The sequence below is a fragment of the Acanthopagrus latus genome, chromosome 18, assembly GCF_904848185.1.
Source record: "Acanthopagrus latus isolate v.2019 chromosome 18, fAcaLat1.1, whole genome shotgun sequence".
NCBI lineage: Eukaryota > Metazoa > Chordata > Actinopteri > Spariformes > Sparidae > Acanthopagrus > Acanthopagrus latus.
In genome coordinates, this window is record NC_051056.1 from 5,872,267 (window position 1) to 5,888,947 (window position 16,681).

Here is a 16,681-nt window from a genome sequence, read left to right on the forward strand (position 1 = left end):
GCTTTTCATTCTATTATGCTTATTTGTCAAACTAATTCAACTTTTGTTTTTTTCTGAAAGCAAAACAAAGCAACGATATAAATGTATCTTTGTGTTAATATCTGAAAACATATTGATTACATTCTACCCTGAAAAGCTGTGCTATGTATGTGTGATTTCATTGGAAAATAACAAATAATTGGCAATTCTTTCAAACAGGGACAACTCATTACAGTTACACTAATGGCGACCAGGGAGTAAAACTCGGTGTCCCACAATGCCCTGCGCCGCTCATCGATTGGCGTGTGTTCTGCATGCAGTGGGGAGAGATGTAGAGTGTTTGGAGGCGGAGAGTCAGTCGGCTCTCTGGCTGTGGAGCGGTGTCTGTCGGGCAGCAGGAGGAGCCGACAGCCGACACAACACACAGACTCGGAAAGAAAAAAAAAGACGTGAACGTCGCTCAAATGCACGAACTGAAGCTTTGAATCCTCGCGGAGGAAACGGTCGGCTGGTTCATCCGGGGGGCTTTTAACGTGGACGCGAAGGGTGTGCGGACTCCACGGACACGGCAGACCCCTCCGAAAAACACCAAGAGGAATCGGCAAGAGGTGAGGAGGGAGGAGGAGGACGGGAGGGGGGGCGTTCGGGGATGAGAGACGGGTGAAACTGTGAAACGCTCCACAATGGGCTATAATGAACTTTAAGGGACAGTTCTTCTGGACGCAACAAGAAGAACGGCTTCAGCTAACGTCTGCCTCCTGCACGGTCTTTCTTCCCAAAGCATGCATATGTTAGCTGGTCTGTTTTCTTTCCTTTTTTTTTTAAAAAAAAAAAAAAGCCCCCCTATAGGTGTATTGTGTATCCCATCTGAAATGGGTGAGGTTTGTCTGGCCGTACAAAAGACTTGTGCTGCCTTTTTTTCCTCGGTCACCGGAGTGAATTCGTGTCGCTTTGCTCTCAGGGATTATTGGTCGCCTCGTCGCCTCAAAGCACAACAGAGCACAGACATATTTCACATTGAGACAAAGACACAGCAGAGAGGTGGAAATGTATCGCAGCCCGTGTGTTAAACCTTGTTATTTGGCAGCGGTACAAAAGTAACTAGCAAGACTGTGTGTGTGCGTGTGTGTGTGTGTGTGTCATGGCAGTTGAGGCTGGGTAATATTTGCATTTGCTCCAGTATAGAAGAGGTGTAGTAAGGCAGTGATGGAGGGGGTGGATAGAAAGGTGGTTAAACTGCAGTTAGCTGTAAAGAAATACGGAAAAGCTCAGTTTGTGTGCTCTTAACCAAGTTCTTACGGCGTCAAAGATCCCTTTGCTTATCACCGGGGGCTGCAGCCAATGATCATTTTCATTGTAGATCAATCTGTTGATTATTTTCTTGATTGATCAATTAGTGGTTTGGGCGATAAATGTCAGAAAAATTGCAAAAAAACAAAAACAAGCTTAAAGATGTTCAGTTAACTCTAGTAGAGGTGAAAAGTCACCAGGAAATATTCACATTTAATACGCTTGAATCCATCTTCCCCCTCTTTTTCCCTAAAAAATGACTCCAACTTAATGACGATTTGCTAAATAGTTGGAGATTCACTTAAAAATTCTCAGCCAATCTATAAATCTTTGCAGTTCCTGATTGATCTTTAATTTCTGTCACCTTCAAAGCTGTTAAACTCCTTCTCTAAGGTGAGGATACCTTCCATTTCCACCCATGTAAACAACCCCTGCGCAGGAAAAGGGGGTCCTCCTCCTCGCGTTCGGACTTAACCCCCCCACAGCTCAGGACGGATGTGGACTGTTTGGGATTTAAAGCCACATAGGAAGGAAGGGGGGATCAGTGGATAGACTAGAGAAACTGGACGAACCCCTGCCAAGAATTTAGTTGCAGGGCAGGCAGGCAGGCAGTGATGTGGCTTGTGGAGGATGAAAGCAGCGAAAAACCCGACATACCAACCTTTTGTAGCTGCATGAGTACAGTTAACCCTTCATGACAACATTGTGCATCATTTTGGCGGTATTTAACCCATATTTGAACTCTCTCGAAGGCTGTCTGAACAAACATCCCTTTAGTTTGCTACTTAATTGTGCCTGAGCATGGAGTTGTACTGGAGACATGTCTTCATTTAGCCTTTACGTCTGTGTCTGTTTTCCAGGGAAGGAGCCAGGCTTGGTGTGTTATTGGAGAAACTGACTGGCAGCCTCGTCCACGTTAATGTGATGGAAACGCGCCTCGGTCACCCCCGGTAGCATCTGAAATGCATCAGCGGAAATATATCAGCAACTCCCATGGCTAATTGCATCAAGCGGCGGTGGCTTGAGTTTGCCAGTGGATGCACTCAAGAGCAGGGTGCCCTGCCATGCCCAGCGCCATGCTAAAGCAACACACTCATAATAACAAGGAGCACTCAGTTCAACCAGTGGGAAAGCTGTGGAAAAAGTTGGTGGAAAATCTATGGTTTGAGCCTCGATTTTGATTTCCTTCTTTTTTTTTTTTTTTTTTTTAATTTTTGACCTAGATATTCTGTAACATGCTGTAGCTCGGCTGCTTTTCCTGCCGTCTGCTTCTCCCTCAAGTCGCATTTGCTCTGCCTTCTTCCTGACATCAACACTGAGGACGGCTGGACTGCGACCTGCTTTTCTGAGAGGCACATTTTCACCAGACGGAATGGAAGTTCGAATTTACTGCCAGCTTTTTTTGGAGTTGACAACGTGAGGGGCAGAATGACGGGACCCCTATGAAGTGGAGGAATAGGTGGAACAGCAGCACTATATAAAAATGGCCCAAACCAGTTTGCTGCAGGGGAAGCGCTTTTACTGCCGGGAGTGGGTCTTTCATAAGATCCAGCATTGCCTGCAAGAGAAAACCAACAACCTCAATGGAGTGACCAGCACTCCCAGTAAGCAGCCCCCGCTGGCGCCAGACGGGGGTGCGTCCAACCCGGGCACCTTGACGTCAGGATCCGCCAAGTCAGGTACCTCCTGGGGGGTGTTGCTCGTGGGGGGTCCGGGAAGCGGGAAAACCGCAGTGTGCACAGAGCTGTTGTGGCCCACGTCGGCCCATGGAACACACCGGGGCCTACACCAGCAGAGTCTGGCTTTCCACTTCTGCCGGGCGGATGACTCGGACACTCTGTGTGTCGGCGGGTTTGTCCGAGGTCTTGTGGCTCAGATCTGCCGCAGCGGGCTAGTGCCGGGATACGAGGAGAAGGTGCGCGACCCAGCTGTGCAGAGCACTTTGCAGCCTGGAGAGTGTGAGAGGAACCCCACAGAGGCTTTCAAGAGGTATGGACGAACACATTAATACAGCCCTCTGCCTTTCTTTTTTTCTTGCTCTCACTGTCAGTGTAGATGCCAGATGATTTCACAGATTATCACCTTTATTTACTCCACTGCATTAATCTGATACAAAATGGTGCAGTGCAGTATGGCTAATGTAACCCAGTGGTGTCTTAAATTGGCTCTGTATTGACAAACTACAACATTGACATGTGTTGCATTTATTTGTTGAAATTCTCCCAGCAGAGCCCCGCCCAACTTAGAAACTGTTGACCATCATTGACTGTTCATTTACGTTTGTATCACCCCAAATTCTCTTTAAATGTCTACACTCTTTTACAGATATAAAGTGCTTGTTATAAATTACATATTTTTTCTCTGAAAGCTGTCAAATTTTGAATTATTTTATGATCAAAATCAACCTCAGATGAACCCACAGCTGTAGTATCTGAGTTATCGCAGGATTTAAACTCCTCTTTATGTCATTCAGCCCCCAAATTCTCAGAATTATTGCTGAGGACACGACCTCTGTGTCCTGATGGCAGCTTTACCCCCGAGCACAAAAACCTGAAAATTGTAAGTAACGATGATGTGGTTAGATACTCACTGGTTGTAGAAGTGCTGATGCAGAATTACTCTGAAACCTCAGAAATCAGCTAGTTGATGTTTATTAAATGACAAATTATAGTCAAGCTGAGTAATATTGGTGGTATAGCTGCTGATTTGTATCATCATTAACTGAATATCTAATCCTTTTGGGGATGCTACTTTGAGCAGTTTCCCCAATTTTCAAACATTTTATTGACAGAAGGATTTTTTGAACAAAAAAAAATATCACTGGGTAGTAGTTAGTAGTTTATAAAATCAGAAGGGAAACCCACAGTCTATGTTGTCAGGCGTAAAAACCTGCATATTTGTTGCTTCCCAGGAATATTTTAGTTTTGTAGAGGATTACTTTTTGTCACATCCAGAATAATAGCAATCAATTTTAATCTGAAAACTCCTCTGGTGGGTCCAGGTGATGTCTGAAATCTAGGAATTTGGCTCGCCTGGAAATGTAAAAGCCGACCCCTCCCCCTCCCTTTCCGCTCCACCTCCTGACCCCGCTGCACCCCTCCCCCCTGCTTTTTCTGACTGCTCACACTCACAGCATAGCCCCGCCTCAGCAGCCTCTCCACTTATTTGATGTCATGGTTTTGTTGGTTTTCCCCCTGGTGTGGCATGCTGGGTGGGACTGTCCCCGCTTGGCTTCTGACTCAAGAAAGGTCAGATATTTTTAAGTCGCAGCCAAGCTCAGGTGGCTAGATACTCGTGAGGAAGAAGCATTGAACTGCAACTGACTCACCAAATGACTGACCCGAGTGACTAGGCTGCAGAAAGATGAAGTGCACATGTGAAACTGAAGTACAGTAGGTTTGTGCACTTTCAGCGTCCTGCCCAGGCATGTAACACGATCAAGATGAACTGTTATTGTAGGCGGTGGCTTTAAAAGGACCTGTGCACGAGTGTGTGTGTGTGTGTGTGTGTATGTATGTGGGTTACTTGCACGACTTGTCTACACAGTATAGATCAGGCAGTCTATGCAACACAGCCTGGAATGCAGCATTCAACGCACAGGCTTCTTGTCTGGCCATCTGGTGATGCTTATTGCACCATCTCAACAAAAAGTAGGTCAAACGTTCAGCAAGGTAAATCATTTTTAAAACGCTCACCAGAGTCAACAGCTCAACCCACGCCTTCTTTTTTTTAACATTCACGTTCCCAAGGAAGTTAGCGCTGCCCTTGTCATCTGCTCGTAATCATGCGGCCTTTGCCGACGACTCTGACTTCAGTTTGACCCTCTTAGATAAAAGGCAGGTTATCGTAAGGACATAAACAGAGACTGAACTCAGCAGGAGTGAACTTCTCGCTTCAGCTCTGCTCTGTGTCACAGTGGATGTCAAAGGCCTTTTTTTAGCGGGCAGTCACATTTACTCAGGCTTGCCTCATGAAGCATATATCGTGCAGTGCTTGAAACCTCAGGTCCTAAATTTGCGGACAACAAAGACACAAGGCTTTTGACCGCCGTCTGTTTTGTTTGTGAGCCAAATAAGCACTTCGGTGAATGCCTGATCATCATCTTGGGTGTAGAAGTGTTTCAGACACCGCTGTACACAAATAATCTGAGCAGCTCCCCTGCTGTTCGAGATGCTATTTGGTTTCAGCAAGCCAAGACTGTCGGCTGTGTCTGGCAGTGATGTAAAGAAATTTAAAAAAAAATGAAAAATACAGAGAGAAGAGGGAGGGTGTAAAACTTTTATATTCGTCCAACATTGTGACCACTGATTTACATCAGGGATAACAATTCACAGAGGGGAGCATACTTCATTTTGACTGAAGAGATTCAGGCCTTGAATTCACTCAATTAAAGTTACACAAGTTTCTGTTTCAAACGTCTTGTTTAGCACAGATTTTTGGGAAGCATTTGACTCCCACCCTCCACAATTCCCCTCCAGCTGTGATTTTAAATGTTAGCTAGTGAGTGAATGCAAGAGGCCCTGTCAAATTCTTTAGCCTGGTCAAAGACAAACAGGTCTGTTTGTTGATAGTAATCACCAGCCTTGTGTTAATACATTGAAACTGGTTCAGACACGGGTTTACGTCCACTTGGTGCAGCCTGATCCCTGCTTTCTCCTATCTGTACATCTGCAACCGGAGACAACCAGACAACCAACTATTTAACGTTGAGTTTTGTCATTTTCTCGCAATAAATCTGCATCACATATTTTTATTTAGATGCAACATTTTTTACCACATTTTATGTTTTTTTACTACCTCAGCTCTTTATTTGAATCTCTTTGCACATGTGCAAATGATAACAGCCAAACTATGATAATCTAGAGCTGAGCAATAGAAGTAGTAGTAGTAGTAGTAGTAGTAGTTGTAGAAGTAGTATATAAAGTATCTGAAATTTGCTCCACATTGACAATCTGTAACAAATCATGACACATTTTTGTTAGATGTATTGTGTAATATTAAACTTTGAAAGGAGCCATTCTGGATAACGAGTATTGTGTTCCTTAAAGTACATTTTGCTGGTAATACTACTGTACTTTTAATTGTTATAGAGTATTTTGAGACTATGGAATTTCTACTCTCATCAACTTTAAGATCTGAGTACTTCTTCTACCAGCACAGAAGTATTATCATCAGAATGTTGTGTGTTGAAATTAAAAGTAATCTTTTAAAATGAATGTGTTTTGACTGCAATGTTGTAGCAGGTAAACATGGAGCTGGTTGTTAGTATGTTATATGTTGTTTATTGAATTGAATTGTATTATACAATTTGTCTCCCAAAATCAGAATCTGCAAAGTAGCTGTCAGATAAATGCGTTGGAGTAAAACCTACGCTATAGCTCTCTGAAATGGAGTGAAGTAGAATAATATAATGCATCAAATGGAAATATTGAAGTGAGGCACAAGCGGGGCTGGAGCTAGAATCTTAGAAATACTAAGGTCATGAGTCAAAAATTTCCACGAGCAGCACTGCCAACCAGAAAACTGTTGATTAGTCACCAGCAAAACAGTTTCTTAACTGCTTTCTATTGACCTATATTCTCTCAAAATGTCCACGATCCTTAACTGTATACAATTCTGGTTCAGAATACCAAACTCTCCTTTTAAAATTCTTTAGTTTAATGTAAAACATTCATAATCAACCTCAGACAAACTTAACATGTGCAGTCTGGGACTTATTGTGGGACCTAATGTCCTCTTCATGTCATCCAACCACCTTTTCTTAGACTCCAGTTCCTAGAAATATTAGTGGACGTGACCACTGAATTCTTATTGGCAGCCCAGTCCCAAAGCACAATGGCCTGAAAACTGTAAATATGGTTTATGCAGTAGTGTTGTTGTAGTGTAGTTATGTTGTAGTAGTAGCAGTAGTAGTAGTAGTAGTAGTAGTAGTAGTTGTAATGGGAGTAGTTGTTATTGTAGAAGCAGAACTAACCCAAGGCCTCAGCTCTTTGACATTTCTTAAATGTTTGATTCATCAGTAATCATATTTTAGAACTTTATATATTACTATTGTCCAAGTTAACATTTCTGGGGGTTGAAAGAAAAGTAATAAATGATATGATACTAAAACTACTACTATTGTATGGTTTTTGACTGTTTCTTTGATTGTTGATTGGCCAGAAGGAACCTGTGATGCACATTTTGGTTTTAAATCGGTCAAATGAAAACCATATTTATCAATGACCTAATGACAGTGATCGTTAGTTGCACCTTTTAAATGTTGAGTGAAAACTATCCTTAATACACATAAAATGTGCTTTCATTTGACATTTTGAACATTTGCAACAACACACAAATAACTAAATACATTTCAATTAAACTTAAAAAGAAGATATAAAGTAAACTTAAGATTGATATGTTTATTTACTTACCTTCTCCAAGTAAGATCAATGTGTCAGTTTTAACAGTGCTATACTGTCTCAGCCATATCACCCAGCTTCGCTAGAATGCACTTTTATTTTGTGTATTATTAAGTGTGTTGTTATGTGTTAGCAGAACAGGAGCCTGCCAGTTGTGATCTGCAGTGCTCCAGATAAAAGGCAGCTTCACATTTCAGCTTGATTTCCCTCTGCTTCAGGTTTACTAGCACAGCATCCTGTCTTGTTTGTACAATACACTTGAGACTTGTGGCACATGGGCTGCCCGGCTGGGTCAAATTCATTTCCATTGGTATCTGAAGTTTAACAGTTGAGCTGCAGTGTGTCATCAAGGGATTTATTTGTAGCAGAGCCAAAACACATTCCTCTGTCTCTTCAGTGTCTGTCTTGGCCTTATCAAAGGCCACTGCCATGTTTTGACTGGAGTCCTCCAGTTTGAATGAATTTGTGAGTTTTAAACTACCAGTCAGCCTGCTGCCATCCAACATGCCTCACTTTCTAGACAAAAGAGCTGGCTTCAAATAGGTGGAGTTAACCCAGCCATGTGGGTCAAACTAAAGGCAACAGGTTTTTTTTCTGCTGATGGGACAAAGCTGCCTTTAGTTTAGGTGTGACCTTATGTGGATCTGTTGTTGGGCCGCCCTCCACCGAGCACGAGTTAGGCTTGAATAGTAGCCATACGAGTTTCTATTTCTTTGTAAAGGGCACCAACTTCAGAAATGATGAATGACCGTGGCTTAAATTTTCTGAAACATACTTGAAGTTTCTTGGCAGGATTTTATTCCCATAGCGTGTCCACAGAAGCAGTTGATGCAGCAGTTTAGAGATTGTTCCGTTAGACTGTTAAAAATTATGATTTTCTGGCAGCTTCTTCAAACATTTCTTTGTAAATCGGTGTGCCTGTTTGATCCAAAGAGCTTTTCATATAACTAGGGGAATGAATCAGAAAAAGAAGCATGATTGGATCTAGTCTGGTGGCCTCCAGTGAACATATTGTTTGGCTTTTTTAAGTTGTTATTTTACAAGACAGCATAGAATTACCGGCTCAAGGCAAACTTATTTTAGTAGATTATTGCAAGTCAATTCCTATTATTGCCTCCCAGAAATGTAGGAAATTGTGAGGTGCAAACTGAGAGATTTAAATAAATGTGAAGATGTTTGTAAAGAAGTCTTGTGATTACATGGTTACCTAAATTTCCTCAAATAACGTGTCTGTTGCCTCGCTTTGTCTGATCTCAACTTGTGTCACATTTTGAATTCAAGTAAAACCAACCAAGACAATTTTTTATGAAGTCAGAGAGGGAGCTTTGTGGGTTTTTTTTCCTTTTGTGTTGACTTTTTGACTGTTGCACATTGGGCGGCCCTGCTTATTGGGGTTAAGGGACATTAAATGAAAGCGGCCCCCTGCCTTTCATGTGGTGCACGGCTGTGGAAAATTCGCTGCAGATTAGGGCCACGTTTTAAACCAAAAAAAAGGCTCCCAGTGTGACGCATCAACTCCAGTCGAGCAGATGAGGAGAAACAGCAGCACTGGTGCGGCTGCAATGATGACTCGGCAATTTGAGGCCAGCCTCTGCCTCCACACCACTGCCGGATTGTGTGTGTGTGTGTGTGTGTGTGTGTGTGTGTGTGTGTGTGTGTGTGTGTGTGTGTGTGTGTGTGTGTGTGTGTGTGTGTGTGTGTGTGTGTGTGTGTGTGTGTGTGTGTGTGGATGTGCCTACGTGCTTGTGCATGTGTGGGCACACATAACTCATTCATATCATCATCCCACTCAAATAAAGCTCATATATGATGGTGCTCAAGCTTGTATTATGGTTTGTGGAGGAAGAGTTGAAGCAAGTTTAAACTTATTCATGAAGGAAAAGGAGGGTTATATCTTAAATTTTGAGTTTTCTGATTGAACAGTTAGCCTGTTGTAGACCTGTTGTAGATGATGTCTTGTGTCAGAAATAATTGCAATTAAGTAAAAGATCAGTTGTTTGGCCAATAAAATGTGAGCAAAAGAGGAAAAATCTGGTTTAGTCTTACCCAGAGCCCAAGATGATGACCTCAGACGTCTTATCATGTCCACAACCCAATGATATTCAATTTTCTGTTATAAGTAAACCAGGAGATTTTCACATTTTAAGCTGGAATCAGAGAACTTTGACTTAATTTTCTTAAATTTGCTCAAACAGCTCAGTTATCAAAATAGTTGGTGACTAATTTGATAGTTGAAAACAAGTTGGTTACGGTAATCAGTTAACTGTTGAAGCTCTAATACCTATGTTAACATGCAAGCAAACATACAGTGACTGTGTCATGGGCAGCAAAAATAATTAGGGTCATACTGTATATACTGATTATCTGATAAAATATGTGCTATTGGTCTCATAAGTTTCTCAATCCTGAGATTAAGTCTTTTTTCTTATCTGCTCTGATCAGTAGTCCAAAACTGGAAGGTATTCAATTCACAATGATACAAACTTTGTTTGGCATTTTTGCTTGATAGATTTATACACTTCAGGCTAAAGACCCTGCATATAATACATATATGTAACTATATAACTGTAACAAACTATAATGTTGAATAATCATTTCTAAATAAACAGTTTAAGCCAAAGCTCAGAAAAATATGTTTAGATGTTGTTTATGAAGAGTTTACCTTGCAATCCAGCTAATCCGCCTCATAAAGACTGTGTAGGTGTGTTTTGAGCACAGCTGAGTGACAAGAGGTTTGGCAACATAAGCAAACAGCCCACAGCTGTCATCATATTTTGATTCAAATGTTTCTACACTGTGATTGGCGAGCGTAACTATGTGACAACCCCCTTTTTCCAACTGAATCCGCCTACTTCTAAGCCAGTGAGTAATACAAGGACAGACACAGAAATGCATAAATCTCTGCTGTGAAATATCCAAACTTTGGCAGAGTCTTTGTGTATGTTGGATCCCGTTGCTCATAGTAAGAAGCTGATGGAGAAAATATGTTTTCGGGGCTTTTAGTTAAATATCAAAGATTGTTTGTTGATGATCGACTTGTCAGAAGTATTCTCTACTGAACTGTGCCAGACAACTCACACCGCTGCTGTTTGTAACCACAGATCTGTTCAATTGGGGTAAAGATACATTACCTGTCTGGGCTGGCATTCGCCCAGTGTTGAAATCCAGGTGAAATGTTTGTATTCACTTATTGAGGCTTTTGCACATGTGGACAGACAGTTGTGTTTCCATATGTGAAGATAAGCAGCCCATGGAGAGTGGAGAGTGTTTTGGAGGCGAGCTGAGGCTGAGTGATGGCGGGGAGAAGAGGGAAGGGGTTGAAAAGGATGAAATTTCAGATTCCTTTGACAGTATTGGATAGCTGGCCAGGAATGCACACCTCGTCTGGGTTGGGAAGTGCTTGGGGGATTTGGAATAGTTATCTGAGGTATGTGTGCTGGCCCGAAAGAAACGTTGCGTATGTTTACACTTTTGCAAATCATTAATAGGCTTCATTAACGGGTAAAAGAAGTTTAACTTGTAAGATGAGTGAAGGGACTGAATTTGAATGTTTTTAATTATTATTATTTTTTTTTTAATTACATGTTTTAACAATCTATTAACAAAATAGTCAAGATAGAATCATGCCTCTTAACAATGACAGTCTGTTGTGATGTAATTTAAGGGTGGGTCAGATGCATACCACACAGCCACAAAAAAACAATGTGATCATTGTGTGTGATCGGACCCATGGCAGAGCTTTTTGGAATCAAAACCATCACAGGACTGCATCACAAAGATCAGTAGATATGACTTCATCATTTAAACTACATTAGCATGGGTTTATCATGGGAAACCGTTGTTGGCTTGTTTATAAAAGAAAACACTTGTTTTGGTGTTGAAGTCAATCAGTTTTGGCTCTCACGCGCTCCTTACCCCCCTGACCGAACAGTCTGCAGGACATTGTTTCTCAGACAGCTGGAGGCATTGGTCTGCTTGGCATCCAGCACAGAACTGACTGAGCAAATCCATTAAGCTGTGATCAGATTCTCGCATTGTCCAGCATGATCAAGAAATCTTATTGTGCTCATATTTTGAGGTGCTCTTGAGAAATACAGGCACAGCTGAGGCTCATGGGAATGCAGGTATTTAGTCAGAAACTAAAGTATTGGACAAATCATGACCTGATCATGGCAGTAGATTAACAGTCGAGGGATCATCACAGTCATTAGAATTTTTCCTCTAGGGACCATAAACAGTGAGTGAAACTCAGATAATCAAGGTTAAAACATACAGTCAAAGTAAATATGAACAGCTGGTTAAAATGACAAAAGTGATGATATGAATTTATTGCCGTGGTTTTATGAATGAATTTCGTAAACTATGTTTTTCTCAAATGCATTTAGAATTACAACTTGGATCTGATGATAATATCATCTTCAATTAACTTGAAAGTGAATGAAAAGTGCCTAAATTTATTAATCCTGAATGTCTGCACAGAAATCCAGCTCAACTGATCCAGTACTTGTTGAGATATTGAAATGACCCAGAGGCTGACATGGCCATCCCTGGATTCATTCCTCATAGTTTAACAGAGGAGATTACATTTTCAAGTGAAATTCACCAGAGTTGTGGCTTCACATTCCACTCTGGAACCAACAACTCATGCATTGAATGAAATGAGGACAGATTGGCTTCATGTCAGGATGAATGTGCTCTTAATAAACAAAAATGTCATGGTTTAAGATAATTTGTGCTGAGACACGATGCGGTTATTTAAGCTTAATGAGGATTTTATAAAAACATCGCCCAATTCTCTACTCAGTCGTTTTTGAAGAAATTACTTTAATGGCCATTTCTGTATTTTTGAAAAATAACTCATTTACTGCTGCAAGGTTGACATCCTCAGAGAGTTATCTGTCTAATGAAAGGCTCTCAGCGCAAATTAATGTAAATACGTCTGTCGGCAGCTTACATAACTGTTATTCTGCTCCACTGTAACCACTCTGCATCAAACCTTTGATTTGTTAAAAGCTTTCAAAAACAAGCTGTATTCAACGTATTCCCACTGAACAAAACCTGTAATGAAGGCTAAGATTTGGAGTTCATATCCAATCAGATAAAACTGGAGTGAAATGATAATAGATTGAGGAGGAAAGTGAAGCATAACCGTAAGAATACAGTTAGTGTCTGAGCCTGGCTGCTCAGCCGTTCCATTCTCTGCTCTCACCGCTGTTTGCTCTTATTGTCCCCATCAGTGTGATTACTTTGAACAACATGATTGCTCTAACGTAATGCATAATGTACGAATCGTATAAGAAAGTGCGAGAGGAGAATCTCCAATAGAGTTGTCTATTTCACTTTGGATGAGCTGGTGCATGAGTCAGCTGTTGTCGTTCAGCTCTGTGGCACTAAGCTCTCCTGACTTTGCAAAGACGCTGAGCAGGCTTCCTCCAAATTGACTCAATACTAAATGAAGAGATGGGGTTTTTCTAATGAAAAGGCCTCTCTGGTTTTCCACTGATCATGGCAGAAAGCTTTGTCAGTATTGCTCTGCGTGGTGATCTTTCTGAAGCTGAGGGCTCGACTCACCAGTTGGCCTTTTTTTCCATTAATAGAGCAGTGTCAAGGCCAGACATCAATTTTATTTTTCAGTTTATTTCTGATACCCTCTGTTTTCTTAAGCTTTTGCCTGGATCTTGGTCAGTGTTCATGTGTCTGAGTGTTTGGGTATGTGGCATGTATTTCAGGCTCTGCGCCCGCTCTATAAAATGAGCTGTGTAAATTTGTAAGGCCTTGGCTGGGTGCCCAGTGCTGCCCTGTCGGCACAGACATCTTCACTAAACGTCACACTGAAAGCTTCACTTTGCACATTGTGGTGGGGCGATGGCCACTGCTGTCGCGAACACAACACGACAGATGGCGAGTGCATTAGATGCATTTCACATCCCCCTTCTTCTCCCTTGTTTCCAGTCTTAAATAGCGAATATAATCAACACGGCATATGTTGAGGAACAGAGCGAGAACCAAAGTTGTTGGTACAAATGTCGTAGACCGCGGTGTGTGGGCTGAAATACTTTTCATTTTCTGGCTCCGGTATGCATCAGGTTTGTGTGGCAAACTAAATCAGCTTTTCCTGAGCTTATTTCTCTCCAGCGTCCTGTGGAGTTTTCTTTGTCTGCCATCCTCGTCTTTTGACTCTTTGACAGGCCAAAAGTAGCTGGATTGTGAGAGAAGAATGACTCTTTGTTTTGCCCACTTGCTGTCACTGTGGATTTGATTGTCTGAGTAGGCAACACGGCCTAAGACAAAACCATTCACACACAGTCACCCCCTGTGGATGGACATTCCTTTTGGCAAGGCTCCCAGATGGCGCTGCAGGTTCTCTGTGGGCTACAGTGATTGACTGTTTTTCTGAAAGGAAGCTACATTTTGAGAGATTTCATCTTGGACAACAACATTTGAATGATTAATCAAATAAAAAATGTGGTGTTGATATGTCAAACATTTGCTGGTTCCAGCTTCTTAAATGTGATTCATAAATGAAGAGTCTTTGGATTTTGGGCTGGACCAAAACATTCAAAGATATCACTTTTGGCTCGGGGAAATTATCAGGAGCACTTTACCATAATCTTTGACATGTTATTTATTAAACGATTACCATCATAAATTACAAAGGAAAGCAGCAAAACCTTTAAATGTATGAAGTGGAACCAGCAAGTGTTTAGGATTTTTTTTTTTTTTGCTTGAAAAATGACTCATTTGATTATCAAAATAGTTGACAGCTGATTTTTCTGATTTCAAATCCAGCTTCTAAAATGTGAGAATGTGTTGCTTTTCTTAATACAGAGTGATTATTTTTAGGGTTTTGAACTGTTCTGTCGGACTAACCTTGCAAAGTAAAGACATTGCCTTGGGCTTTGGAAACTGGTGCTAAGACTTTTTCTCCACACTGAAATAATCAGACAATAGAAAATGTAATAGGGCTGTCAAAATTGCTCCAAAATTTCTTTCGATTATTAGCTCTAATAAAACAAAGGTTCAAACCATTCGAATATCTATATTTGCGCATTATATCAATAACAGGAGGACAAACTAATACAACGAGACAGAACTACTTGTATAGGTATTTTCGGGATATGGTACCTCGGTTTCAATTCTTGACAAAAGTCTCTGAAGCCCGTGCCATCACTGATACTGATCGGTCTCATGACCTTGCATATGAATGAAGCAAATTTATTCGTGCACGCCTCTTGTCATGCTACAGATAAAGAGCTTGTGGCGGGTGGTGAAAAATATGAGTCGAGACATGGCTGCTTAGTTGGAGTTCCAGACATCATGGCATGCTCATCTGGGTGCACATTTTCAAGACGTGCCCTCATGTTGCTAGTGGTGGAATGGTATGCTTCGCATTTTTGCCGTCTACTGACCAAAATCCAGTATTTCCAAATGGGGCTTTTTAGGTTGCTTGGAGTCCAAACCACTCTCTCTGCTGCTGAGTTGGGCTCTGAACTTTCTGCCATTATGTTTTTCTCTCTGCCATCTGCATCTGCCACGGTATTTGTCGCCTCTCACTCTCAGCAGTGAGTGACACTGTGCAAGTGCGCCTCCTGTGACCAGTCCCTGACCTGTCATGCCGACCACCCACTCGCAAAGCAGCTACTTATGTGTTTTATTTTCAACAGTCGAATATTCATTTTCACAATCGAATCTCCGTTTTTTTTGTTTGTTTTTCAATATTCAAATACATATTCAAATTTAGAATATCCGTTGACAGCCCTACAGAGCAGGACATGTGAGTGGAGCACAGACCAAGTGGGGAGCGGAGCGTGCGAAATATAGTCTGAGCGCAGAGCGGGTTTTAATCCAAAGGCCAGAGCGATGGTACTGTTTCGCTCCAGTTTCGTTCCAATACCGCTCTCCACAAGTCTAGGGCATGCACAAGTCCACACAGACTCACGTGTGCCTTCAAGGGTTAGCCTACATCAGAGGTCATTCGTTGCATATAGATGCAAAATGTCAGGAATTGCTCCCTCTTTAAAATTTGAGTGAGCATGGAGCAATTTCACTAGAGCTGAATGAAATTTTAGGTGAGCGGAGAGCGGTCTTTGAGCGGAGCTGTCTGGTATAACTTTGAGCGATGGAGCGAAGGAGTGAACACCCACGTAAGCGGGGAGCGGAAATTCTCACCGCTCAGCTACGCTCACATGCTCTGCTACAGAGTAATAAATGAAATAATCTCTGGCTGCAGCTATGATGTCAACCTTGAATGGAAACCATTTTGGAAAATTTCTTTCAGATAGTTGATTTTATTTGCAGTGTTGCCTGTAAAGTGTGACTTGAAAATAGACTTGTAAAATAAGTGAAACAGTGTTAGGAAGTACAAATGGTCAGTACAAACCTTAACAATCCAGTGTAGTGTGGCAAGACATTTACAAGTTATTTTATCTGAATTATTTGACATTTTCGCAGGGCAAACAAATTGCAACTAATAAATGGCATCGAATGTTAGCAGACCTGTCTGATATTACAGGATAAGTTAGGTCAAACTTGAAATCTGTGTGAATGCATACACTTGCACAGTATCCACGGGGAAGTCATAGTAAAAATGGCCTACATTGGGCTGAATGCTCAAAACTTCACCCCAGCCATCTCTGCTCCCTTGTGTTTAAGGATAATGAACTTGGGCTAAAATTGTAGATGCTTTAAAGGGAATGGCTTTGGAGCCACAGGCTGAGTGACAGGCTGTTGAGCATCCAGAGGAAGTCTCATTAAATCCGTATTTTAGTGTTTTATGACAAATCTTACAACCAAAGTCAGTTCCAATACGGAATAGTGTTAGCCCCATCATGTGGAAGGGGACCGATTTTTATCTACACAGCAGCCACCCTCAGACACCCTCAAGCCGTCTCCACTCGTGAATCAAGTTTTCATGTCAGTTAATTGATTCATTCACCCCTTTTTAAAATGTTTAATTAACCTAGACCCAGATTAAAATGCCACTTAAATGAAATCCGCAGATCCTTTATCGC

The 16,681-nt window shown here is 41.6% G+C and overlaps 1 protein-coding gene across 1 annotated transcript in view; it reads left to right on the forward strand.

Annotated features, from left to right (window-relative positions):
- Positions 1 to 286: 286 nt before the first annotated feature.
- The window catches only part of ankrd50 (ankyrin repeat domain 50), a 40,701-nt gene continuing 24,306 nt past the window's right edge, over positions 287 to 16,681 (forward strand). The window contains exons 1-2 of the mRNA XM_037077392.1: positions 287 to 587; positions 2,130 to 3,258. Of these exons, the coding sequence (XP_036933287.1) occupies positions 2,753 to 3,258 (506 nt within the window). The 5' untranslated portion in view covers positions 287 to 587; positions 2,130 to 2,752. The remainder of the gene's footprint in view (positions 588 to 2,129; positions 3,259 to 16,681) is intronic.